The 26,721-nt window shown below is 49.7% G+C and overlaps 8 protein-coding genes across 18 annotated transcripts; 6 read left to right on the top strand and 2 right to left on the bottom strand.

The window, feature by feature from the left end:
• The first annotated feature begins 1,297 nt into the window (after positions 1-1,297).
• On the top strand, positions 1,298-8,021 carry H257_07799 (hypothetical protein). The gene is made up of 4 exons (XM_009833443.1): positions 1,298-2,510; positions 2,624-3,608; positions 4,073-4,684; positions 5,191-8,021. The coding sequence occupies exons 1-4, from the start codon at positions 1,352-1,354 to the stop codon at positions 7,925-7,927; spliced, it is 5,493 nt and encodes a 1,830-aa protein (XP_009831745.1). The 5' UTR covers positions 1,298-1,351; the 3' UTR covers positions 7,928-8,021.
• A 224-nt stretch (positions 8,022-8,245) lies between these two features.
• H257_07798 (hypothetical protein) lies at positions 8,246-8,875 on the top strand. Its single transcript, XM_009833442.1, has one exon. The coding sequence runs from the start codon at positions 8,330-8,332 to the stop codon at positions 8,681-8,683; it is 354 nt and encodes a 117-aa protein (XP_009831744.1). The 5' UTR covers positions 8,246-8,329; the 3' UTR covers positions 8,684-8,875.
• Positions 8,876-9,176: 301 nt separating this feature from the next.
• On the top strand, positions 9,177-10,386 carry H257_07797 (hypothetical protein). 3 transcript variants are annotated; one of them, XM_009833439.1, is made up of 4 exons: positions 9,177-9,422; positions 9,470-9,538; positions 9,615-9,984; positions 10,054-10,386. In XM_009833439.1, the coding sequence occupies exons 1-4, from the start codon at positions 9,208-9,210 to the stop codon at positions 10,306-10,308; spliced, it is 909 nt and encodes a 302-aa protein (XP_009831741.1). In that variant the 5' UTR covers positions 9,177-9,207; the 3' UTR covers positions 10,309-10,386. The 3 variants fall into 3 exon arrangements, with proteins under 3 accessions (XP_009831741.1, XP_009831742.1, XP_009831743.1); XM_009833440.1 differs by having other exon boundaries at positions 9,583-9,984; XM_009833441.1 differs by having other exon boundaries at positions 9,470-9,984.
• Positions 10,387-10,651: 265 nt separating this feature from the next.
• On the bottom strand, positions 10,652-15,643 carry H257_07796 (hypothetical protein). Of its 4 annotated transcripts, none has more exons than XM_009833435.1 (9): positions 14,840-15,643; positions 14,338-14,451; positions 13,901-14,267; positions 13,021-13,285; positions 12,949-12,968; positions 12,466-12,599; positions 12,002-12,337; positions 11,194-11,462; positions 10,652-11,128 (listed from the first exon to the last, which is right to left on the bottom strand). In XM_009833435.1, exons 1-9 carry the CDS (start codon positions 15,591-15,593, stop codon positions 10,808-10,810), a joined length of 2,580 nt encoding a protein of 859 aa, XP_009831737.1. In that variant the 5' UTR covers positions 15,594-15,643; the 3' UTR covers positions 10,652-10,807. The 4 variants fall into 4 exon arrangements, with proteins under 4 accessions (XP_009831737.1, XP_009831738.1, XP_009831739.1 ...); XM_009833436.1 differs by having other exon boundaries at positions 13,021-13,270; XM_009833437.1 differs by lacking the exons at positions 10,652-11,128; positions 11,194-11,462 and having other exon boundaries at positions 11,846-12,337.
• A 433-nt stretch (positions 15,644-16,076) lies between these two features.
• H257_07794 (hypothetical protein) lies at positions 16,077-17,535 on the top strand. The gene is made up of 4 exons (XM_009833433.1): positions 16,077-16,168; positions 16,220-16,294; positions 16,340-17,401; positions 17,466-17,535. Exons 1-3 carry the CDS (start codon positions 16,123-16,125, stop codon positions 17,020-17,022), a joined length of 804 nt encoding a protein of 267 aa, XP_009831735.1. The 5' UTR covers positions 16,077-16,122; the 3' UTR covers positions 17,023-17,401; positions 17,466-17,535.
• Positions 16,789-17,361, bottom strand: H257_07795 (U6 snRNA-associated Sm-like protein LSm3). The gene has a single exon (XM_009833434.1). It carries the CDS (start codon positions 17,323-17,325, stop codon positions 17,038-17,040), a length of 288 nt encoding a protein of 95 aa, XP_009831736.1. The 5' UTR covers positions 17,326-17,361; the 3' UTR covers positions 16,789-17,037.
• Positions 17,523-18,866, top strand: H257_07793 (hypothetical protein). 4 transcript variants are annotated; one of them, XM_009833430.1, is made up of 4 exons: positions 17,523-17,713; positions 17,770-18,379; positions 18,450-18,525; positions 18,575-18,866. In XM_009833430.1, the coding sequence occupies exons 1-4, from the start codon at positions 17,706-17,708 to the stop codon at positions 18,781-18,783; spliced, it is 903 nt and encodes a 300-aa protein (XP_009831732.1). In that variant the 5' UTR covers positions 17,523-17,705; the 3' UTR covers positions 18,784-18,866. The 4 variants fall into 4 exon arrangements, with proteins under 4 accessions (XP_009831732.1, XP_009831731.1, XP_009831733.1 ...); XM_009833429.1 differs by having other exon boundaries at positions 17,523-18,379; XM_009833431.1 differs by having other exon boundaries at positions 17,627-17,713; positions 18,450-18,866.
• Positions 18,867-22,749: 3,883 nt separating this feature from the next.
• On the top strand, positions 22,750-25,336 carry H257_07792 (hypothetical protein). 3 transcript variants are annotated; one of them, XM_009833427.1, is made up of 4 exons: positions 22,750-23,528; positions 23,602-23,816; positions 24,864-25,033; positions 25,087-25,336. In XM_009833427.1, exons 1-4 carry the CDS (start codon positions 22,789-22,791, stop codon positions 25,282-25,284), a joined length of 1,323 nt encoding a protein of 440 aa, XP_009831729.1. In that variant the 5' UTR covers positions 22,750-22,788; the 3' UTR covers positions 25,285-25,336. The 3 variants fall into 3 exon arrangements, with proteins under 3 accessions (XP_009831729.1, XP_009831728.1, XP_009831730.1); XM_009833426.1 differs by having other exon boundaries at positions 22,755-23,528; positions 25,081-25,336; XM_009833428.1 differs by having other exon boundaries at positions 22,755-23,528; positions 24,864-25,336.
• The last annotated feature ends 1,385 nt before the right edge of the window (positions 25,337-26,721 follow it).

The raw sequence follows: 26,721 nt of genomic DNA, 5'->3' as shown, positions 1-26,721 counted from the left end.
TTGTGCATTTCGCCTGAATTTGCCAATTTTGGGGAGATTGTAGAAATCACAAACAAATAAATCGATACTTCTCTCGATTTGATACAAATTTGGGGAGAGAATCGCGCCGACCAAACCGATCCACAATCGATCTGATTGGTTCAATTTCATTGAGAATGTTTTAAGATTGGCTAATAATTTTGAGCTCTTCTGAAGTAGCCAATCAAATCGATTTAAATACGAACGAGAAACCACGAAATTTCACTCGAAAGCACAATATTAATAGTATGATATATTGCGTCTGGATGCCACGAAAAATGGCATAAACTGCGTAATACTCAGTATGATACTATACACTAAGTGTACGAGGAAATACAGTACTATTAATAGTAACGTTATTGTGCTTTCAACCTAACAATAAATTTGGTATTTTCGGTAGATTCGAGGAACGACGTCAAATCCACCTCGTCGAGACGTCTTGAACTAAATATACTCGCTGTGACTCCTGTCCAATATGTACAACGTTGAACTCTTTGCGAATTGGCATACGCCGACTGCAATTTGATTGGTCGAAAGGTTGTTTTTTCGACAATTTCATTGGCTACTTTGATCCGTCGATTACTGAATCGCTTTTGCTTCGTCGATATTTTGAAATCGAATTACCAATACCGTATGTATGATCCGGGAAATTGTTGGGCGGTTCATTTCCTGTGGAAGTTTTGACAGTTGTGAGTAAGAACATCCAATACCTGCATACTCAGTACTATACTAGTACGCACAGAATCATCAAGCCCCGCGATTTCCATACCATGGTACCCCACGACGAAGAGTTTTCCAGTGGTGAAACCAAAATGGATCTTGCTACATTACGGAGGATACGTCCTTCTGGCATGTCCACCACGATCCAAAATATTCGCCAACTCACAGCTTACGGTAGTACATATATCAAGTCGGTTTCTGTACCACAGTTGCACTCAGCCTTGATGGCAAGACATGTGTCGACACCACCAAGCTTCAGTGAACGAGTGTGGGTTGTCCATATTACACAACGGACTTAATTTTCGAAATAACGTTACTGTTTAGACCCAATTTCTTTAATTTGGACAAATGGAATTTGTGTATCTTTTCATCCCACGACCAAGTCACTGGCATCGCATGGTTAGGACATACAATCAACAAGGTATTATTTCCACGACGTAACTTTTCCATGTATTTACATAATAATATTAGCCAATCAGAGACTAGATGTTTCCCCCAACCTTCCTTCCTCCCTTCGATGGAACAAGTTTAGCGTAGGACACACTTTCAAAAACCGTAGGTCGCGCGCACAATCGAGCCGAGGCTACATTGTTGACCCCTTCCCAATCGCTCCATGACCAGCTATGCCATGTACATGGGAGCGCAGCTCCAGCAATGTATGAGCACCGGTATCGCAATCGACCCGCTGTACTACGCATGCGTGCTGCAGTCAGGGTTGTTTGTGTCGTCCAGTTGTGCCCTGCGATGCCCCGATGTGTCGTCTCCGACCTCTGATTGTTGCAGTGCACTCACGACAATGCTGAGCTGCCAGACGAATGCCGCCAACCGCGAATGCAAACAGGTGTTGGACGAAGCTTTCTCGGGCGTGTTCGCATGCAACAATCCGCTTTTTTCCACGTCCGCCATTGCGCTCATTGTCGTCGGCAGCCTTGTGCTTGCAGTCGCCCTCGTCATGTGGATCCTGCTTTGCATCGGGAAACGCAACGCCGCTGTGCATTCCGGCGTGTACAATCCATGGACGCGCTCCCTTCGCATGACACGGCAACTCCGCGTCCTCGTGTGGAAGAACATACTGCTCATAAAGACGCGGCCGTGGCGATTTCTCTTTGAGCTGCTCTTGCCGCTCGTGCTGGTCACGCCACTTGTGGTGCTTGCAAACCTCGACACCATCACCAACCGACGTCGAACCCCCATTGCCACCACCACGTCGCCATCGATCGCCGGGTTGGTCCCAAACTTGCTGAACACTTGCAGGGCCAACCTCCAGTTCGTGTTTACTGACGGCGAGCCCACGTCCACCCAGACATCGTTCTACTCGAGCGGGCAACCGGTGTTTGGCATGTTTTTTCTGCTGAGTTTTCTGCGGTTCGTGCCGTCTGTGACATCGCGCATGGTGATGGAGAAGGAGACCCGTATCGCAGAAGGCATGCGGATGATGGGCATGAAGGAGGGGCCGCTGGTGCTGTCGTGGCTGGTCACGGGGCTCCTCCAGTACTCGGTCGTGGCCGTAGCGATGGCGGCGGAGCTGCAACTCGGCCGCGTATTTCCCATGGCATCGCTGTCCACGCTTACCCTGTTCTTCTGGAGCTTTCTGCTGGCGATTCTAAGCTTCAGCAACCTCGTAGCGGTGTTCTTTAACAAGTCCAAGACAGCCTCCATCGCGTCCGTGCTTGTGTGGGTAGTGGCGTTCCTGCCGTTCTACGCCGTGCAAGACAAGTCGATCGCGCACAAGTATGCGGCCGCGCTGTCCGCTCCCACTGCGTTTGCGATGGGTACAGTATTACTATTTGTTAAGTGTCATGGGGCGTTGCTTTGCAATGTACTAAACGTTGCTTCGCAATGTACTAAACGTTTCTTCGCAATGGACTGATCGTTGCTTCGATAGGCATCAATTCGTTGGTGGACGACGCACGCCAAGGCACGGGCGCGTTCTACGCGATAGCCCAACAAGGGCTCGTGGCCACGAGTAGTAGTACTAGTACTAGTAGTACTAGTACAGCCCACATGACGTGGTTTTTACTTGGCGATGCTGGGCTCATGCTAGTATTGGGGTGGTACTTTCAGCAGGTTGTTCCCCAAGAGTTTGGGGTTCGAAAACGTTGGAACTTTGTATTTCAAGCGACATATTGGCGTGGAACGTACGAGCTCTCGACGAGCCAATCATCGCATCACAACCATCATGCCATCTCCATGTTAGAGTCCCCAAACACGTCGATGCTCGAGTTCAGAGAACATGCGACACCGTTGCGGCACCCCGTCAATGACGACGACGACGACAACCAGACGTTGCCTCAAGTGGAGCCGCCGACACAAGTGCTCATCGCCAAAGCACGCAGCGGCGACGTGGTTCAACTGTGCGGCCTGCGCAAGACATTTCCCACAGATGACAACACAAACTGCGACAAGGTTGCCGTCCACGCCCTCGATTTGACCATGTACGCTGGGCAGATCACGGCGCTGCTCGGCCACAACGGCGCAGGCAAGTCGACTACCATCTCGATGCTCACGGGGCTGTATCCGCCCAGCGGAGGCGACGCCACCGTGTTCGGCAAGTCTATTCGAACCCACATGGACGAGCTCAGAGGATCCATGGGCGTGTGCCCGCAGCACGACGTACTGTACGACGACCTGACGGTCCACCAGCACCTCGAGCTGTACGCAGCGTTGAAGAATGTCCCCCCGGACGACGTGCAAACCCAAGTCAATGGGCTCGTGGCCGAGGTAGGTCTCACGGAGAAGCGCCACGTCATCGTCCGCAAGTTATCCGGCGGGCAAAAGCGAAAGCTCAGTGTCGCGATCGCGTTGATTGGCAACAGCCGCGTCGTGTTCCTGGACGAGCCGACGTCAGGCATGGATCCATATTCGAGGCGGTACGATGGATCCTCGTAGTGTATTAGATACATGATGTGGATGACTATTGGTTTATATATATATATATAAGTTATTATAGTATTCTATAAACTTCCAAAATTCGAGTGGTTTGTCAAAGCAAGAAATTGAATATTCATGCTGGAGTTATTCTGATTGGTTGAATATACTTGGTTCTTTCTGTACGGGCCAATCAAATCCACTCAAAATTGAAAATTAGCCAATACTAGCGTCGATTCGAGTAGTCGAGAAATTTGATTCGAAAAATCTATACAATACCCAAGTAAGATGTCTTTGGCTTCACAAGTACCATTCCTGTAGTCACTATGATATAGTATTTGCATCCTTGGGGATATATATATATTTGTGACGACGTTTTTGTGCTGTGGTATGTTTTGGAGTTGCTGTATAATTGCTAAGCAAGTGGCTACGAAAGACTGGATATATGTATGTGTATTGTTGGTAGGTTTACGTGGAACGTACTGCAGCAAAATCGAGCCGACCGCGTGATCGTGCTCACGACGCACTTTATGGACGAGGCGGATCTGTTGGGCGATCGCATCGCCATCATGGCGGATGGCCGCCTCGTATGCGCCGGCACATCCCTCTTCCTAAAGAACCTGTACGGAGCAGGGTACAACTTGACGTTGGTCAAAGCGGACGGGAGTAGTAGCACCGAGATTGTACTGTTTATTCGCCAGTTTGTGGCGGAGGCGTCGGTGCTGAGCACGGTCGGGTCGGAGCTGGTGGTGCAGCTGCCGTCGGCATCGAGCGGCGCGTTCCCGGCGCTGTTGGACGGCCTCGACAGTCACTTGACGGCGCTGCGCGTGGTCGAGTACGGCATCTCTGTGACGACGTTGGAGCAAGTGTTTTTGCGGATTGCGCACCAATCCAAACAGACTTTCAATCCACTGTATCGCAGGACGTCCGACGCCGACTTGAGCGAGTGGCGCGCGAGTCGCATGGGGCCGGACGCACGGGGCTCCAAGCGCGTGGCCGCCCCGGTGGCGGGTCGTCCAAGTACAGGCCACGCCTCCACGTCATTTGGGGCGCAATACGTGGCACTCGTGCAGAAACGGTATCGCATGATTATATTAGTGTGACAACGTTTTCGTGTTGGAGTCGGCTTTTCATTATGTATTATATGTACTACTACTAGTAGTAGTACTAGCTGTACTTACACAGCTATTACTAGCTGTGTGCTGTTGACCCAATTCTATCCAATATATCGTCCCTGGTTTTTATCATATATATGTTGTTGTGTTTTATCTAAACTGGAGGGACATGGAGAATAAATCGAATCAAACCAAAAAATGTACTGAAGAATTGAGCCAATCAGATTGCAGGCAACCATTATCAACGTCAAATTAGTGTGTGAATTCAATTAGTGTGATTACGAATCACCACAGGATGTTTGTGTTTACATACAAAATTCAATACAAAGAATCAATCGATAGTTTTGGCGATTCAGCATAAATGTCCAAATGTTGGGTAAAAGGTCCAAATGCATGTGTGTTGCGCTAATCGTTGTAGAGACAACCACCCGCACCTGATTGTGTACTTAGTTTGTTTATATTGGACTAGATTTCGCTGTTCGAAACGAGACAAGAAGGGCTGGGTGTTTATGATTGGGATCCCCATTGCATTCCTGGTCATTCTCGCCTTCTTGCCATCAATCAACGTGGCGTCGTACTTGCCATGGTACAAGAAAGGGTCCGCCGCCGACTTAGCCAACTTTGAAACGTGTCGGGCGGTCGTCGGCAACTCGACGGGGGACGTGCGCGGGTGCATCTTCGGCATCCCGCCGCCGTCTCAGCGGACATGTGTGAGTCTGGGGGCGCCTTGCCAGGGGGGGTTTGGCGTGCGATGCCCGGATGAAAGCCTTAGCTCGTGCTCGGACGTCCAGGTCGAGTTTGGCTCTGCGAACACGTCGTACCCGTTCTGCAGCTCCGTGCCCGGGTTCATGGCGAGCAAGTCGGCCTGTATCCACGACTGGTTTAGCCACTGCAGCGTATCCGGGGCATGCAACGCCACCGCGTGCTGCGATGCGACGGACGCCGCCGTGTCCCCCTTTGCGCCATGCTCATCGTGCGAAGGCAATAGATGGCCATGCTTTCAAGGCACCGGGTGCCTCCGGAAAGCCGACGCCAAGCTGCAAGGCGTGATCAACACATTCCTCGCGGCGCTCGTGATTGTGATTGGGTTTGCATTTGTACCTGCTAGCGTCGTGGTGTTTCCCGTCAAGGAACGCCATCCGCACCAGAACGCCAAGTACCAGCAAGTGGCGTGCGGCACGTCGGTGCTCGCGTACTGGATGAGCCTATGGACCCACGATGTACTCGGGACGCTTGTGCCCGTAGCGGTGGCGGTGGGACTGCTGCCGCTGTACTCGTCCTATCGGGGGGACGTCGAGTCCATGGTCGCGGCGCTCGCGCTCTTTGTCGTGCACGTGATGACGGTGCTACCTGCGGCGTACCTTATAAGCATGCGCTTCACCAACCATTCAGCGGCGCAGACGTCTGTGCTCGTAGTGGGGCTCGTCACCGGTGCCCTTGTGAGCATCTTTTCGTTTCTGTGCCGGCTGGTGGACTTTCAACTCGTGCACACGCTGACGCTGTCACAGCTCGACACCAACTACTTGCGGTGGGTGTACCTAGTGTTTCCTGGCTACCAGCTCTCGGACGGGTTGTTTCAGATTGGCATGCGCAAGTATGGCAACCCATATGGCAGTAGTAGTACCAACTGGTTCACTGCGACATCGTGCCCAGCGTCGAAATCGTGCTGGGCGTCGACCAAAGATCCGACTTGCTGTGTGGCCCAGGCGTTCGAGTTCAACGTCGCTGGGCGCAGCTTGATCTACGGGCTCGTTGAAATCGTCTTGCTTTCAGCATGGGTGCTGTACGCCGACCGCCACAAGCCTCCTCCTCCTTCGTCATCTTCGGGTCCTCTGGTGGTGGCAGCTGATCCGCCGCACCTCGTGGACGGCGATGTCGTGGCAGAAGCCGCCCGCGTGGCCCGAGGAGCCGCCGCGTCTGATGCAATACTGTTGCGCAAAGTACACAAGCAATACGATGACAACAAGGTCGCGCTGCAGTCGCTCTCGCTGGGCATTCCAAAGGGCGAGTGCTTTGGATACCTCGGGATCAACGGCGCCGGCAAGTCGACGACGATGCAGATTCTAAACGGGTTTCTGGCGGCATCGAGCGGCGCCGTGACGGTGGCGGGGCTCGATGTCCGGACGCAGCTCCGTGCGGCCCGGCGACACATCGGGTACTGCCCCCAATTTGACGCCCTGCACGACACGCTCACAGTCGCGGAGGAACTCGAGCTGTATGCGCGACTCAAGGGGATGGCGGACGTCCGCCTCGCGGTGGAAGACAAACTGCGGCAGTTCGAGTTGGAACCATTCCGGAGTACCCTCACGCGGGGGCTCAGCGGCGGCAACAAGCGCAAGGTGTCGACTGCGATCGCCCTGTTGGGGAACCCCGCGGTGCTGCTGCTGGACGAGCCGTCGACGGGTATGGATCCGGCCGCCCGACGACGCATGTGGGATGTGCTGGTGGACGTACTCGCGACCAAGAGCTGTAGTATCTTGCTCACTACGCACAGCATGGAGGAGTGTCAGGCGCTGTGCAGTCGCATTGGCATCCTCGTAAGCGGCCAGCTCAAGTGCCTCGGGTCAGCGCAGCACCTCAAGCACAAGTTTGGCCGCGGGTTTACATTGGACATTCGATTGGGCACAACCACCACACCCTCGACGACCGCCGCCGATGTTGGCACTGATGGCGGGGTGTCCTCCAAGGTCACGGCGGCCGATATGGAACGCACGTGTATGGACGCGGGGATGTACGAGCGATGGGATAAGATCGTGCGGGGGACGGGGGATTCTGGCTGGGTGCTGCGGCATTACTTGGACAATGAAGGCGGCGTCCCGTCTGATGTATGGAGGCACTGGTGGATGCTAGAGGACATGGGCGCAGACCTGGAGGCGTTCGTGACCCAGGAACTGCCACTCGCGTCGTTGGTGGAGCATCACGCCGAGCATTTCCGCTACCATGTGCCTAAATCGAGCGGGCATACGCTGACGAGCTTGTTTTCGCTCATGGAAGAAGGCGCCGTGGGCGTTCCCATCGAGCAATACAGTCTCAGTGACACGACGCTGGAAGAGATCTTCAATGGCATGGCGGCAGGCCAGGAAGAGGAGCGCGAGGCCGTCGACGGCGTCCATCGGCACTTGCTCAATGCCAGCAGCATCCAAGCTGTGACATCGTACCACCGAACGTCGTCCATGACGCGCCTTCGCGAGTCCGACAGATTGTAGTCGGGTAGAGTATTACTAGGCTGGAATAGTTGGTGAGTTTTCCAATATTACGTACCAGTCCAAACATTGTACTTATTGTATGGACAGTATCGCATTATATGTGGCTTATCATAGGTACTACGACTTTGACTTTGTGGTCAAGTTGACGGCAGCTTTTCGCATGATGCATAGATCCTGTGTGAATTCTGAAGCGTCATTGGCCGGATAGTTTCCGGATATCACTTCTGATTGGCCCCAAAGAATGGTGCAAGGCCATTGGCTAAAATGGGAGGGCCAGCAGTGGAAATTGGTTGGTGGCGAAACCTTAGATGGCAATGAGCCAATTGTATGGCGAGGTCATTCCAAGACTGGTTTCTGCCTCTGCGCTTAATCGGATTCAGTTCTCTTATCTCTTGATTTAGTATGTCGATCGCTGATTTCACTCCTGCCCAAACCCAAGACTTGGCCACGTCGTTGGCTGTGCTCTTGCTCCATGACTTGCAAGTCGAAGTGTCCGCCGACAACTTGACCGAAGCCTTGTCCGCTGCCGGTGTGACCGTCGCGTCGTACTTGCCTTCGTTGTACGCCAACGCCATTGAACGTGGCTTGAAGGTGTCCAAGGCGTTGGCCGGTCCTTCGGCCGGTGGTGCCGCCGCGGCTGCCCCTGCCGCCGGCGCTGGCGCTGCTGCCCCTAAGAAGGAAGAACAGAAGGAAGAAGAAGAAGAAGCCGACTTGGGCGGTGGCATGGACATGTTCGGCGGTTCGTCCGACTATTAAGCGTTGTGTCTGCAACCCCAAACCCGACCTGCCGCTGCTGCTGCCATTGTCCACAACTTACAGGGATCGTCGTGCCAGCTCACTTTGTCGGGCGATCGGTGTCAAGAGATGCACGGCTTGGATGGGAGTAATTACACTGTAATAAACCCAACCAAGGTGTGGTAGACCGTCGGTCCTATTTCCCCATGTGCATTCGAATGTGTGGCTTCGCTATCGTCCCATCGCCGTTGGTGATGCAGGTCAAAGGTTCAGGGGTGATCAATGCTAACGTTAGCACGACTATGGCTGATGACCATGATGGAGGGGCGATGCTGGGTGGTCTGGATGTTGCTGTGGCAGCTACTAGTACTCCGGAGTAGTAGCGAAGTCTTGAATCCTTTTGAATTTTGCGGTGGATGGATTTCAAATGAGATGAGAAAATCACAGTTTCATCATAAATTTCGTGTAATTGAGCGAAATAAATCCTCAAATAGTCAAAAAGTCCTTTCAGTTAGTTTGAGTAACAATTGCAATCACTCACTGCCATGGCACTTGGTCGTGGCGTGGTGCTCGTCCTTCTCGGCCTGATGGCATGCGAAGCCGCCGTGTCGACGCCAGTAGTCATCAAGCAGCGCAAGGAGCGCATCATTCGCGAACCTATTCCTATCCGGGCGCCGTCCGTGTACCAAGGAGGCGTGCTGGCGGATAAAGTCACGCGAATCGAGCCGATCACGCGATGGACGACGTTCGACACCGCCTCGTAACTCCTACATCGTCACCCCTGGACGATTTCTAACCGTCACATAGGGGGGACATGTCGTTGCACTACTTCCACAACGTCACGTTCAAGACAGATGCCAAGAAGACGCTGCTAGGGTACGTACGTTGGTTGTTCTCTCATGTGTAGTACTTACTGGTAGTATTCATGTGCTATGCATGTGGGTGGCGGCAGCATTTGGAAAGGCTACGAAGGCGACCAGATCAAGCGCACGTACCGAAGCCTCGTGTTTGACGACGGCGACGTGTGCGTCGGCCATCCCGATCGCCGCTACTCGCTCGTGGTGGAGCTGACCAAAAAAGACTACATTGGGATGTCCGAGTACACGGACAGCATCGAACCGACAAGCGACCCGTGCGTGTTTACGTCCAAGCTCAACTTTTACGCACCCGACGCCCTCATGCAGCTCCCGTCGTCTTCATCGGACAACGACCTTGGCATTGTCCAGTGGTTCGACGACCCCAACGCTCCGCACAACCTCTGCCGCGACACCAAGTGCAACTACACTGCCATTGCCGCCACCATTCACGTGGCGGTGCAGCAGGTACTACATTAGCCCATCGTAGCCATCCATTTCCCCTCGATCTATATACTGTACGCACTTGCGATGTAGATGGAAGACGTCAAGGCCCAGCTCACGTCGTTCCTGCACACGTCGCCCCACCACAATGACGCGGTGGACGCGTTGCTGCAGTCGTCGGCGTCCATCCTCACGGCGGCTAACGGCGTGCTGAGCCAGTCCCTGCGGGTGTACGACCAACTCACGCGCTTCCAAAGCCTCAATCTGCCCACGTGTATGTCTGCCTCGAGGCCCCCCGACGACCAAGCCCATCTCGTCCAAGTAGTAGACCCCACCACAACGTCGTAAGGTACTAGTGTCGTTATGACCGCACCAGATACCACAGCTAAGCCCGTCGTAAGGTAGTAAGTAATCCATCTACTTACTTACTACCTAGTACTTCTATGTCACATACCCACTCCAAGGTACTAACTACTACTAGTACTACTACTTCGTAGGAGTAGCACTACGATTAATAGTACTTACTAGTAAGTATGTAGCGTAGCAGTGATGCTATCTATCTCTGGTGTATAGTTAGTTTTATGGATCGATACATACTGTAGTCATGCAACCAGAACGCCGCCAAGGCCCCATACACATTGTAGCAACTTTATCACTACACCGACGCGTACAATATCATATCGCAGTTCTTCTCCTGTACTATCTATATATATATATACTAGTATATAAACATCGAAGTATACACTTGTAATAGTGTACGAACGATAAGCATACTACTTGTAAGTCCAAAGTAGTACAAGCAGACCAAGAGGAGGCTGCTGCTGGTACTCTCGTGTTGACTACTGTATTACATGCGTCGAGTCGGGTACGCGTACGGGTGGTGAGCAGACGACGCCCGTGGACCCGACGACATGTGATGCACCACGTACGGCGACGCCGGCAGGAGGGTGGGCGCCGGCAGCAGCGCGGCGGGCGACCCATCGTCCGCGCACAGCAGCGCCACGACAGAGTACCATTCATTGAACTTCATGTCGGAGGAATGCTCTAGGCTGAGGCGGTCTCTGCCGCGGGGAACATAGTACTGCACCCAGAACCACAGCAGCGATCGAAAGTTGACGCACAAGTCAGTATTGCCGTCGTCGACTTCAGTTTGTAGCTGGCGCAGGGCCTACACAGTAGCCAGGCATTCAACTAATATCGGATGCCACATACATATTGGACAGTCGTACAGACCTCGAGCATACGCGGGAGTCGGCGCTGGCGGTGCTCGAAGACCAGCATGACCACGGCCGTGTTGAGACAGCAAATGTTTTCGTGGTTGATGTCGTCCAGGGTCACGATCGTCATGAGGTGGCGAAGCAGACGGACGGAATTGAGCTGCAAAAACTCAAACAGCCGCGCCAACGACGGAAACATGGCCGACGTCCGAGGATGGGTCTCCACGGATAGCAGCATCGACCGCACAAACACGTTTGAGTCGACCAAATTAGACACCACCACCTCTATATATACTCAATGTCATTTATATAGAATTCGAGATAGATGTATTGACATCATATATATATATATATATATATATATATACAACACGCAGGTCAATATATAGATATATATGCATGAAAATAACATGATAACGATAGATTGACATCACACACACACATAACAAAGGCGAGGTCAACGTAAATCAATAAATATACATATATATATATATAATAAATCTATAAATAGGACAATAATAAAAAGAATATAATATAATATATAGAGATAGAGATGATATATACGGGAACATAGGATATTTTGAATCCCCCATGCCTGCACAACGGTCGAGTGGACACCACACGCACACGGAATATGGCTTCCTATTTATTTCCTATAGCTAGCTAGCCATACAAACCAAAACTCATCACACGAAATTTCATATCACCCCCCACATCCCCATCAGTAGATTGGCTAGGCATACTAGGGTATATTTACCCCCTAATTTTGTATACTCCCGCCAGGAAATATATATATGGCACTTGATATTTCAGACGAAACGTACGCATAAACGAGGCAAACTGGACGTCGTCCATCGAATCGCTAAATAGCACGAGGGTGGTCGGGTTGTTCTTGGTCATTTCGCCCAGCAGATCGAACGCCGACTGCAAACTGCCCGAAGGTCTGAACCCGCAGCTCAGAATCTCCTTTAGCAACGCCGCCAGCAACGGCGTGCGGGCGACAAACAGTTGCTCCGCGGGGGACGATCGGCGGAGAAACGACTCGACGCACGATGCGAGCCAGAAGCGGTAGATGCTGTCGGCGGGCTGGAGTACCAGCACGTCGATGATTTTGCACAGCAAGCCCTTTCCACGTCGCGCCGGGTCCAATCGGTCGCCCGCTACCGTTTCGATATATATAAATATAAAAATAAATATATATAAATATATATATATATATATATACGAGTTGCTGCCATCGTTCGTGGGCAACGAACTATCAAGGACATGTATAGAGATGACAACGTACTGCGCACACTGTGTTGTTCGGCAGGGGACAAGAGCAGCAATTTATTGGTGTGGTCTTGGACGTCGCGGTCGCAGAAATTGTGAATCAACCGCAAAAATTGAATTTTTAAACTCGCATCCATGCTGCATTCACACCTAATTATACATAAATATTAATATATATTATCATTTTGACTCGATAAACTGGAACCCGCCGTAGAATCGAAGGATTTTAGACCATGGATAATTCACAGAAAACGCCAAAGCCAATCAAATCACGTTCTGTCGAATTTCAGCCAATCCAAACGTTTGATTCGACCCAGTCCCTCTGCATTGGGCAAAACCACGTATATACTAATCTTTGTATAGTATCATTTGTACAAGCTTAATTCGACGTCCAAAATGGATTCGAAATGTTATAATAAATCACTCCCAAGTCCAATATACTAAATTCCGGTGAAATGCAAAAACACACAAAGTAAAGGGTTTAGTGTATTTCACGTACCCAGGGCCATGCAGCGGTTGCTACGTAGTGTACCACATTAGACCTTTCATATTAATCAACGAGGTGTCGTACCGACGGCGGCGTCGGCGGCGGCTCGTTCCACTTGAGTCGCAGAAACATCTGGTTCAAAATGTCCACGAGCCCCATCTCGGCCAACGCATCCTGAAAGTCCACTTTGCGCTTGGAGCTGAGCAGCGTGCAGATCACAAACAGCACTTCCACCCGAAATGGCGCCAATGCGATGCTCTTGACGAGTAACTCGGCTTCGACGTCGGTCCGGTCCAGCGCCGTTGCCACAGACCGATGGTGTTGCAGTCGTTGCCTGGACATCAACGATCTACCAAATCAAGATGAAAAGCAGGGGAAAAACACACATTTATTATGCAAATGTGCATGTGGATAACAAAAAATACAAGGCAAAAAAGGTTGGCAATTTTTAACAAATCGAAACAATCATCTAACATTTGGAGAATAGAATGAATATATGTTGCCAAATATCGCGTATTTCGATTTTTAAGTAATAAAAGAAATGGTTCTAGGGACGGTTTTTTTTATCTGAAAGGTGGCAAGCACCGTGTATTCTTTCCAAAGCAGGCCAAAATAGGTGACAACCAATGTATTTGAATTATTACTTTAAACCAAAATTTCAACATATTAATTTGGCAAAAAATAGGGTGTGGCCATACATGAAATTATCCACAAGTAGTCATGAATATATTACACCATACTACTCTAGATACGACAATCCAATGCACGCCAAGACAGATATATGCTATTGTCCAAACATACACTAATTCGTACGTTATATATATACCTCGAACTATGAATATTAATATATATATATATATATGTGACACACAGACATAAGTCGACTCATCCAACGATTCCTAGCACGAGGTAACCAACCAAATATGACACTTTAAACCACTATAATTGGAGCGGTAGTTCGTACCGAAAATATGTCGAGCTCAAATTGAACAAACTCTGCTCCGGTGACGTCGCCGCGTCATTGCTCTGGTCATTCTCCATGGCTTCGCGCAGCACCGTGGCCACCGTCGGGTTATCCAGCAAATCCCACTCTTCCTGCTGTTCGAGCGAAAATAGCATGGCCCATTCTGTGGACGACTGGATCTCGTGCGAGTATGGGTCGTAGGCTGGGTTGATGGCAAATAGGTAGTTCTGCAGCTGAAGTACCAGCATGAGGCGGTTCAAGACGGATGGCGTGCGGAATAGCACGGCGTGGTTACGGTCCACGGTGTTGTCAGCTTTTTGCATGCGTTCGCGACGAAGGCGCAGCAACTCGACAGATTTTATTACGCCTACATTTGTATAGTTCAAAATAATAATAATTCGCCAAAATATCAAAATATAGTGATAAAAGAAACGTACGCGAGTTTTCGAGCAGCCGACGGTCCTCTGGCTCAAACACAATCAGCGCCAAGATGCGACAGAAAAACGCCAATTGTCGCGAAGAAAACGTTTGAATCGTCGTGTGAAAGTCCGCTACCAGAACAGCATGAATATATATATATATAAAAGTTGATATATATTTATATATTAGTTGGTATATACATATAAAAGTTGAAGTATACGATATTTTGTGGAAAATGGACAAACAAAGTTCGAGATAGTCATGAATATGTATTCGTTGATATATATATTAGTTGGTATTATATATATATATATATAAAAGTTGAGGTTTACGATATTTTGTGAAAACTGGACAAACAAAGCTCGAGATAGTCATGAATACGTATTCGTTGATATATATATATTAGTTGGTATTATATATAAAAGTTGGAATGACAAGGCATGTGAAATATGACATTCAAATCGAATATAAACGATAAAAACAATCAATTGCTACAACATGGACACATGCATCACGTACGAACGAGGCTCAAATCAAACGAGATGTCGCGAATGCTCAGGATTTCCTCGACGAGGCCCGCGGCGTGCTCGAAGAAGATGGTGTTGCCCATGAGCTGGAACAGCACGATGGTCAGGCTGTCGTCCTGTCCTAGCTGCTTGGCCAGAGTCGGCGCCACGAAGCACAGCTCCCGCAGGAAGTTGAGAGATTCCGCCAGCGCCGTCAGCTTGTCCTGGGTCGCGACGTCCGACCCGGCCATGCGACTGCGCCGCCGCGCGGTTTCTTCGCGGTACGAGTAGTGCAGCGGCCGCGACGAAGTGCCGGGAGGCCACGCGCCGGGGAAGAGCTCCATGGACCGATCCCGGAGGATGGCAAACAGGATGCGCTGCAGAAGTTCGGGGCCGCCCAGTTGAATGAAGTTGTCGCGGTCGTCCATTCGCGTGGGGATGCCGGTCGGCGGCACGATCGATCGACTGAGCGCTTGCAGGGGCACGACGACGTCGGACAGTTGGTGCGCATTGAGCAACGCATCTAGATGGTTCATTTGCTTGAGCAATCGCTTCGGATGTGTGTCCAGCACCGGCAAGAGCGAGTCAATATTCGGGTGCACGAGAAGCGGCCGGTCGTGCAGGCTCGACCCCATCGCCGCCGATGGAAGCGGTTTCCACGTGGTCATGCGACCACTGACTTGGGCTTGCCGGACTCGATGGAACATGGACTTGTTTCTCGCGGAAACTTCGTCTGTCTCTTCATGCTGCTGCTGCTGGCGGGACATCTTAGGGGCGACCACGAGTTAGTTGATGATGGTTTGATGTTGCAAAGCACGCTGATGGGTTATCCGGATGCGCCTGACCTGCCGTTGCCCAGAGAACACCAAAACTGCCACGTCGTTATCCGGATACCTAATTTCGTGAAGGGGCGTGAGCTGAACTTCAGACCAACCTGCGGCAGGCCAACACGAGAAAGCGAGCTTGGGACTGCACAAGCTTATGTAGTAGGATGTAGTTACCACTGAAGGAACTGTGACGTCTGCGTGGATATGCACCGCGGCAATGACAGCCATCCCCTGACATTTGCCATGATATGCAAGTTGTAGCCGGAAACTTGGGTACATTCGCAGATAAAGTAGCAATACAAGTCCCAGCGCATCATGGACAAAGACAGAAGGCGCGGTGTAGTAGTACGGATACAACACGTTCAGGTCATTCTTCGCGCTGTTACTACTGTCACTCTGCAGAATTATTCCATGACAGCCCAACGATCACTTTAGTATAAATAGCGCCAACCCTTTCGAAACGAAACGTATGAAGCACCAAGTGCGGCGTACGGCCGACCCCTCCGTTGCCGAAGGTGCGCCTTATCATCCCCTATAACCTTGGTCCATGCTCGCATATTGAATAGCCATCGATGCCTTTGAACATGGTCTGGGGCTGAGTATCCGAGGCTTCAAGAAAGCCTGTGCCTTTGCCAAGAAAGGTCGTCCATGTCATCCTTGTCGCCGCGTTCTAACTTGTCATGCAGATGCGTCCTTGCATTTGGACGCCGTGCGCACCGCGTTTGGCACTCCGTGCGCATGTCCACAGGACTTTGTTCCCCCGCTCGACAACAACTCGGACCTCTCGTCTGACATCAACAAGGGCAAGCAAAATGAAACCAGACCATCCACAAAGTCGTCGAAACCTCGACCTCAATCTGCCGCCGCGAAACGAAGTGGACGGAAACCAACGATCCCCGTGGATTTTGTATATGACGTGGACGTCCGCAAGCAACTGCGAGCCGCCATCGACGCCGAACGGAGGGACGTGCTCCATGCCACCCAAGCCAGGGAAGCCAAGTTGCGAGAGGCGAACCAGTGGCTACCTAACTCTCGCCCCAAGCAAGAAAAGGTGGCGTGGTCCACCCCCCGGCGCAAGCTGCCGCCATCGCCACGTGCTCCATCGGTAAACGTGGAAGGTGCTAGTACGATGACGAATGCTGCTACTACGTTGGGTTCAAAGCAAGATGAAGTCGTGTGGGAGCGACCGACTCCGAAGAAAGTTCGCCCCCAGTCGGCCGTGAATCGACGCAATCCTGTGGCGGACAACGTACATTTCGCGTCGTGGCAGACGGGTAGCTACCATAAAGATGAGGACGCCGACCTCCTGCACAGTCGCAAGAGCAGCAGGCGGCGACAACACAGGTGCACGTATCGTCAACAAGGATAAACATGAGAGATGAGTCTATTTGTTGGTGGCCGTTCGCAAAGGTGGCGCGACGAGAATGACGACGTCCCCTCGCACAAACAGCATCTCCACTTGACGTTTGGCCTGCTTGACAATCTCTTCGTACGTTTCCTGGTCAATCTCGACGCTCGTCACGGTCTCTTCCACGTCGCTCAGTACCATGTTCAAATGCTGGTCGTACGCCTGCAGCTTTCCCCGCAGCTCGCGCTCGCCACGGCACTTGACGTAGATGACTTCGTCCAGACTGAGCTTGATCAAGTCGAGAGGTTCCGTGATCGTCGCCATCTTGCTTGACGGTGGTGTGTGTGGAAGTGCTAGGAGTACGAGATGTACGATGTACGATGTATTGACAATACGAACGGTAAATTATTCATATATCCAGCCAATCATTTGACTTTAATGACTCCAATTTCAACCAATCAAAGGCTTGTAATCGTACAATCATTCTACCAATCAAAGCCGCCCATTTTCAAAATTCAATCCAAGAAAGGGCGGCGGCAACATGACGGCGGCCCACTGCTTGCCGGTGCCGCCTTCTCCGTCCGTAGACACGCCAATTCTACCCACGTCTCCATGCAACTCTTCCGAAAAGAGAAGTGTGGATGCTGTGTCGTCCCGGGATGCGAAGAAGCCCCGCTTGACCAAGAAGTGCGTGACTTTTGTCGATGCACAGGTCGTGTGGTTCCATAAAGAGCTGCCGCCGATAACGCGTTTTGGGGGCTTGAATAGACCGACAAGTCCCACACACAGCGAAATGGAGCGAAAGAGCCGCGAGTTGGTCGACGATGGCACCATCTCGCTCACTCAAGTGCATGCATCGGAGCTGCGCGACATGATCCAACATGTAATGTGGGGCCTGGATCTTCCATGCAAATGCGATGACATCGACACCCTTCGCAAACAATTCAACTTCGCGAACGACCTCCATCTAGAAACCATGATGGAATTTGGTGACTTCGTCCCGGATACACTTGCGCCTTCTTCGTCAAGAAGGTTGTTGTTGGCATGCAAGGACATGGTCGGCTTCCGAGGTATGGGGTACACATTCGGCCATCGATTCCTCACGATCGACGAGTTCATTGCAACAATGGACGACATTGAGCTTGTACGCGTGTTGCAACATCATCAAGTGCCTGTGCCTCCGTTTGTGATCCCCAAGCAAGACGGCCGGCACTTTCCCACGTCGGTCTTGGTGTCGCGCCATTACATGTGTGGCGGGCGAACGTTGGATCAACTCAACATGGTCGAGTTGCGCCTCGAGTGCTCGATTCGCAACGTGTTGGGAGCTGTCATGTCTAAAAAGTACAAAAAGAAAGCACAACTCGTGCGATTGCTCAAGGTAATTTCGACTTGACTAGAAATTTCCAACATTTGACGGGAAATATTCCTACGCGCCTCACTTTGTGTAGCCGCTTTTTGAAGCAGAACACATCACCAGGTGCGCAGAGATGCAACAACGGGCGCAAATGGAGCTTCTTGTCGCCAGTACGTGGCCGACCCAACATCGAACTCTTGACCTGGGTGGTGGTGTTAGATATTTTACAACAAGCGGCTACGTCCAAAATGCTGCTCAGTTTGGCCAAAGTACTCCGTCGGCGGATCCACTCGCATCTGTTGAATTGGGCTGACGAGAATGACGGGAATATGGAGGCAGCCCCGTCCATGGAAATACTCACCGAGTGGTTTGCAAAGCTGTTGCAGGGCGATCCCAACACAAGATGTCCTTGCAGCAACTCCCAATGATTGAGAAGTGTAATGCATGGCAGTTAGTGTGGCGCACACCAAAGGGTGTGAAGATTCAATATAAGATGATTACGTGTTCCGAGACATAGCAGGCATATAACTCAACCCTTGCATCGGATTATAATTCTGCAATGTGTTGCATAAAGCCAAAATCCAGGGCTATTCGGGGGATACAGTAAGTATATCATTGATAACGTTAGATTTCATGCTGTATACTGCAATTCATGAGCATCTCTACCATTTTCGCAACAAACAGCTTGAAACACAAACGGTCCACTTTAAATGCATGACGGAAGATCGATCCAGTCGAACGAACGTCTCCGAGAACAATTGGAGCCGTGGACGACGAGACTTGTGCACTGATGAGTGCACTCCGACTATGTCCAATGTAATTCTCCCCTTACAGCTATCATTGTGTTGTGCGCTCGGTTGGGTCGCAATGTCGTGGTGGCCAACGCGGTGGCGCAAGAGGTCTTGGTAGAACCCATCGCAAACGCAAAGTGCTAAAGCCGCCACTTCAGCACTTGCGATGGGTGCCACCAAGATGTCTTGCGCCACCGCCCGCGCAACCACGCGATCACACCGGCAGGGAGGTGTACGGCACCGACACGGTCTGGATGGCCTACAATTATCTCAAGGCTCCTTGCATCAACCGCCATCACAGGAATATATCGCAACAGGGCGTGATGAATCATGCAGCGATTTCGTGATTTCACCGCATCTGATTGGACAAAATTGGACAATTTTGAATTCGCAAGGTGACACTGCCTTGCGAATTCCAAAAAGAGACAGGCACGTGAAAAATAAAAATCATCAATACAAACTTGAAGCTATATTTAATTGAAACTATACAATTTCAGAATTATTTATGGAATTCGCAAGGTGGTTCACCTTGCGCAGCATACAAAATTGCCTATTTCACCTTGCTTTTTCTGGTTATTGAATTCGTAAGGCAGGCTGCCATACCAAATTTCTGTCCAATTATATGATAGAAAAGTGAAAATAACTGGCGAATAGGATCATTCTATTCTCCTTGCTACATTATTGCTAGCTGTAGGCAGCAGCTATTGGATTGTGAGCTACCAGTACTAGAATGCGATCCCTTGCTCCTATCCGCACGCTTGAGCCTGGGCGATGGTCATGCAGTACGACTTGGTTCTCGTCTTGTCGCAGCATAGGTAGTGGCTGTTCTTGGCGTAGTGGGCGCGCTCTGGTGGAAGTGCTGGGCTCGGTGCCGTCGCACATGCCCCCGACCTTGGTCGTCTTACTAGTTTTGCATCTTGGCATAAACCAAGAAATCACATGGGCCAAGCTCGTCAACTACTGGTACTGTAAATAGGTCGTTTACAGCAATTTACTCGTTGATCCCGAAACCCCAAAACGTCGCGGGCAAACGACTTAATTTGGTCAAACTTTTGGTGACTATGCCCCGATAATATGATTCTTACTGACGGTAGTTTTACCCATCACTTCCTCATTTTAACTTGGAAGGACCTTGGGTGTTGGCCCCAGTCCACCGAAACCATGAAGTAGTAGTGATGCTGCTGATCCTTTCTAACGAGAAATTCGCATCGACTATTCGTCATTCGATGTCGACTTCAATAAGCACTAAGGAAAAACGCTAGTGAGTGTACTCGAGAGTGCGATGAACTGCTGACATGAGCATTAAGCTGATGGTGGCACGAGTTGTTTGAGTTGCTGGGAACTTGGTACTTCTGCGTTTTTGAAGTCGATAAAAATGATCGTCTTGACCAATTACTACACCTTTTCCCAATCAAGTTGCGATCAAGTTGGCAAAAAAACGTTTGAAACGTCGTTTTTAAAACGGTGGGTGGTTAAAAACACACAAATTTCCAATCCAATATGAGCTTTTTCCATTCAATATGAACTGCCTACTGACCATACACCATGCTCTCCAATAGGATGGCTTTTTCGACGTTGCGCTGACAGAAGATGACCTCGCGGACCACCAACGGCTGCGTGAAGCATGGCAGCGACGCGCGCACAAGCAGCATCCTCAAGTAAGACCATTCGTCGTTCGAAAAACGTCCCATACTCACCACGCTCGAACATAGCATAAGTGTGGAGGGCGAGGTAGCTCTTGATGCGAGCCTTCAAGACGCTGAAGCAGCTTTCGATCGGGTTCAGCATCGGTGAGTAGGGGCCAAGGCGCAGCAGCGTCATGTCATCGTGTTGGACAACGCGACTTTCCGTTTGCGAATGGGCCGTCGCGTTGTCCAACACGATTACAACGCGCTTGCCGGCAAAGTGGTCATGCCAGGTGTCGGACCGCTTGACAGCTTCGTAGACTTCTTCCACGAACAGCGCGTTTTGTTCCATGCGGATGCTGCCGCGTTCGAGCTTGTAGTGGACAAGGCCTTGCTCCGCTGAGACGGCGCACTGGACTTGCAAGTTCGGGCCCTTCGACGGCGGCAGCACGACGGTGGCTCTCGTTCCTTTCTTGGATCGCCCGAAGCTCCGCTTGCAGTACACGTTGTAGTTCGTCTCGTCGTAATAGACAATGTAGTCCCCGTTGTCTTGGTGTTGCTTGAGCTTGAGCGCAAACTCACGTCGCTTCTGCTTATTGATGTCGTTGTTGCAGGTCGCCGGTTCGATGCGCACTTGCTTGACGGTGTACAGCATGCCCAAAATGTGGCGGCTGATGGTTTGGACCGAGAGCTCAGTGCCTGCGAAGTCGGCAACAACAAAGGTTTGCATTTCACGAAGAGTGTATTGACAGTTCTTGTCTAGGTACTGCTCGAGAGCGGCACGGATCTCGGGGGTGACCTTGGACTTGGCGGGTCGAAAGCCACCTCGTGGCAGCAGAGTCGTTTGGCCGGTGGTCACAACTCGCCTCGCTGTGGCGAGGGACATGTCGTTGTGCTGGGCGACGAGCTTCCAGTTGTCGCCGCGGAGGAAGGCGTCGAGAACACGCTTCTTCTCCTCCGCGGTGGGGCCTTTGTGTGTTTTCATGCGAAGACAAGTCGGGTGATTGGAAAATGATCATTGTGCATTGACAGTTTACATGTTGGGCGCGAAAATAGCGCGCTTCTGTGGTTCACTTTGATTGGAACAAAATTCATGTTGATCCGAACTTTTGCACTCCACATCTCTCGTGAAAATTTATATTTTATATCCGATTCAACTTGATTGGAAAAAGTGCGCAACTTGATTGGGAAAAGGTGTAGAATATGGCAAAGAAACCATGATGCACTCTGATTGGTTAATAATCTGAAATAAGGCCAGCCACATTACGAATTCCACAAACAAGTCAACTATTTGCGCTATACACGACATAGTCGGCCCTAGCAACAGTTGTAATTATTAGGGGAAGTTCCAAGTAGTTTACAGAAATAGCATGAGCCAATCAAAATCGATTTACCTCTTCCTTATTCACGATTTAGAAAAAGACGTCAAGGACCTCTTTTAATAACGTTACTGTACTTTTGGCATAGTAAGTTGCGTAAAAAATCGCAGAAAAAGAGGTCAAAAGGTAGGAAACGGTATTAATACTTGGAACCAATGTTTCATTTTCTAAAAATATCTACTTGGAACAGGCCCTTATTTCCCTTGTACTACAGTCATGACAACAGTTACCACTGGGTAACTGTTGTCAAATTCAGGGTAACTGTAAACCAAATAACAAACATTCCATCTTACTGTTAATGGGTTGAAGTGCATTTCATTCACAATGGGTAAGCGCTGGTGATGCACCTTTACCCCGGGAATACCCACACAAGGGGTCCGATGTTTCTAACAGGGAATTTCTTCTGACTTTTCTAACAATCTGCCATACTATCAATTATAGTATCATCTCCCAACTATACACAGTATTTTTTACTGTAGAATGGGATTTTTGTCCGGATATAGTTGACGTGAAATGACTTTTGTTAATAGTTCCAAGGGCTACTCTCACCTGGTGTCCACCAATGAAAACGCCGGAGGGGTCGCGTTATCCGGAATTTCCCATACCTGGCCAAGCCAAGGCTCATCATCTCACGAACCATGGCCCATGTACAGCCGGCGACAGGAAGCGTGTTGAACTCTAGCAGTCAGTCGACTTCGGATCCGGAAGGGGTGCTGCCTGACGATGTGTCGCCGCTGGAAGTGTACAACTTCGACGTCAACAAGTACAAGGACGGGTCGTTCCAGCTCGTGACGGCCGTAGACCCGCGGGTGTTTCTCAGCGGTCGTTTCCTCCGACACGACGAGTACGCGTCGCGCAAGACCAAGGTCAATTCGGTGCAGTTCGACTGGCCCCATTGTGGCTTCTCGATCCGCGTCAAGCGCACGCGCGGCGTGGGCATTCGGCTCAAGGGCGAAGGCAACTACTTCAACGTGTTTGTGGACGGTGAGTTCAAGTGCATCTTGCGCGCGTCGTTGAAGGCCAGCTGCTGCGACGTCGTCACATTCGATGACGACATCGGTGACGAAGAACACACGGTGACGATCAGCAAGCGCACCGAGCCCCAGATGCGCGGCGCCGTCTCGACGTTCAAAGTGTGCACGTTTTACGGGTTCGTGGTCGACAAGGCGGCGGTCGTGCTGCCATGCGACCCCGGCTTCCGCCACCGGATCGAGTTTATCGGCGACTCGGACACTTGTGGGTTTGGCAACGAAGGGGTGGCGACCTCGTCCAAGGGTATCTTCGGAATGAAGGGCCGCATGGAAAACGTCTACAACGGCTACGCATGCATCGCCGCGCGCATGTTTCACGCCGAGGCGCACATTTTGGCCTGGAGTGGGTACGTACGCCCATACGTGGAACGTTTCTCTAGAACTTGTGTAGAAACTCATGGATATATATATATGATCTAGCAAGGGCGTCAAAAGCAACTTGGGCGACTGGGGACCCAACATGAGCTCCATGTGGAAGAATGCGATTGCGTCGCGCGAGTTCCCGTGGGATTTGAACTCGTGGCAGCCCCATGCCGTGGTGATTAATCTCGGCACGCAAGATCTGTTCCCGCCCGCGTCATCTGAAGCGGAAATCGTCGAAGCATACACGGCGCTGTTAGAAGACGTCCGACAGCGTACGACGAAACCTTTTTATATTTATTATATCGATAGATAGATATATATTGTCTTTCTTTTACCCAATATTTGGACTACTTTTGTGCGGATTCTTTGCCAAATCTATCGATTCTTTGTACTGACTTTTGTATGTAAAGGTCGTCCAGTATCACACTACTTCCAATCACACACTATAATTCGACATTGTTGAATTATTTGAAGAGTGGATTTGATTGGCTAGTTGATTCATGTCTTGTCTTTTGATTGGTCGATATAACCGACTGGGTTATTCTGCTCATTCGATTGAGCACCCAAACACTCGAATTTTGAATAATCGAATTGACAATATTGTCGATTTGATAGAAATTTGGGGAGAGGGTGCAATCGAATCGCGCCGACCAAACCGATCCACAATCGATCTGATTGGTTGAATTTCATTGAGAAGGTTTTGATTGGCTAATAATTTTGAGCTCATCTGAAGTAGCCAATCAAATCGATTTAAATTCCAACGAGAAACCACGTCACGACACGAAATTTCACTCGAAAGCACAATATTGTTGGATCTCGTTTTCGTGGATTTTTTACCCGTGGAGAAAAACTATATAGATTTTCTAGTTTTTTCTAGTTGGATGAATTGTTTCCATTCATATTTCGCTGCACATGTTTTGTGTATTTTGGGTGGGCTTGTTTGGTCCATGCTTTATCAATATATGTTGCGTGATCTGCTGATATATATATATATATATATGTATTTTTTTGGATTGGTAGAACGGCAATATATATTTTTCCGTGCATTTTTTACGAGTGGCAAAACATTATATATTCTATATTTCCTGTGGATAGATTTTCCATACTAGTATATATTTTCGCTCGTCATGTTCGGACTTTGCTTGTGTGGTCTTGTTTTGTGCATGTTTTGTAACTTTGCAAGTGGTTTTCGCTTGAAATTATTTGTCTATTTCTATTTCTTTTTGTGCATATTTTCCACTGCTATGGGTAGTGGCTCCATATATATATATATATTTGCGTAGTACATAGTAGAGGTATCTGATCCAACATGCAAGTAGATCGTCCGGACGCCCACATCTTTTGCGTCGTGTGCGATGAAAACTGCATGAGCGGCGAAGACGACCTCGTGAACCGCAGTCGCATCTCGCTGCAGCTGCAGGAAATCACTAAAGTCGCCATGTCCCGCGTCAAGAAGATGGATCTGCGCATGCATTACGCGTTTATCAAGGTAACGAGTAATCAATATCGTCGTCATTGGCGTTGTTATATCGGTAGATCCAGGGCGGGCTGGACGACTCTGATTTCGCTAATATGCGGCACTATGCTGTGAGCGGCCACGTCAAGTTTGCACAGGCGCTGGCCAAAGAGATTGCATTTCGCACTGAGTGGGATGTCACAGCGGACGTTCAGACGATGCCGTACCCCCAAGCCAAGAGCCAAATCCTCGTCCCGTCCGACAAACAGTGCGCAATATCGTAAAATACTATTTTTTTTGCTTGAACCTAATAATCTAATGAATTCCCCTACCCCATCGTCGTGTGTGAACAGTGTATTGTCGATTTGATACAAATTTGGGGACGGGGTGCAATCGAATCGCGCAAACAAAATCGATCCACAATCGATCTGATTGGTTGAATTTCATTGAGAAGGTTTTGATTGGCTAATAATTTGAGCTCATATGAGGTAGCCAATCAAATCGATTAAAAATTCCAACGAGAAACCACGCCACAACACTCTGAAATTTCACTCGAAAGCACAATACTGGTCGTTCTATCATACATTTGCTGCCTACTACCATGGTACTACTACTGTCCGTCATATGGATTCAGAATGAACGTGGATTCAGTAGTGCAATGGAGTGTATCTATTTCGTGGTAAATTGGGCGGCTTGGGGTGTATGTATACGCCACTTGCTCGGGTAGTCATAGAACGCCATCGAATAGTAAGGTTTAAGAACCGTTTTCTCATCGTCCAATTATAGTGGAAAAAAATGGTGGCCGTAATGTACAAGTTGTGGATTTTCCAATGGTGGCAGTAATGTATAACAGAGAGCAAGTATATGGCTTTAGAAGAAAATTTAAATAACCGTTAATGGTCAAACACATTAGACAACCACAAAATCCACGTATCAGAGCTTCAAATAGAGTATCGTATTCAAACAACACATTACGGGATTTGGAGGGGATCATCCAACGACGTTCGATTCCTGTTGTGAAAGCTCAATCATCCTCAATCTCATTGATTACAGTATGACGTGACTGGTCTATTGTGATGTGTGCTTTCGGAACAATCCCGTCATACAAGATACTACACCTTTTTGCAGTTATGTTGGACGAATGCCCGATATATTTGGTTGTGTTCCCAAGCAATTGACAATTCATCGGCCATGTGCCCGATGAATTGTGTCGTGTGTCAGATGAAAATGTCAATTCCATATAGAAATGGTCGTTAAACGACACATGAAGCATCGTTGCTGTGACGTCACATACCAACGCCCATGTTGCCCATGGCCTTCGCGCGTCCATCGAGGGTGTGTACCTTGAGGTAAAGCGAAAAATGAGCTCTGCGCGCGACAGATTCAAGTTTTGGAGAGTTGAAAGTATGGAGAAACGCTGGAATATATGGGAAATACTTCAATCGACATCAGAGTTAGCTACGTCCATGCTGTGCGTTCCTTGGCGATTTGAATCATGAGCATTCAATTTGTTGGAGGAAAGCAGTGTGCGCATTATGAACTTAAACTATACTTTTTATTCAAGTATAAATTGCGATTTAACGTTATTCTTGCCTTTCTCCCAACTTCAACCACATGATGTTTCCACCTAAACTAATTTGCACTCCATCTGAAATATAATTATTTGAGTTATTTCAATTTCATCGGGCACACGACACAATTCATCGGGTAGATGGCCAATT

The sequence above is a fragment of the Aphanomyces astaci genome (genome assembly GCF_000520075.1).
Source record: "Aphanomyces astaci strain APO3 unplaced genomic scaffold supercont1.16, whole genome shotgun sequence".
Taxonomy (NCBI): domain Eukaryota; phylum Oomycota; class Saprolegniomycetes; order Saprolegniales; family Verrucalvaceae; genus Aphanomyces; species Aphanomyces astaci.
The sequence above is the reverse complement of the archived record's forward strand: the minus strand, read 5'-3'. Positions and strand labels throughout refer to the sequence as shown.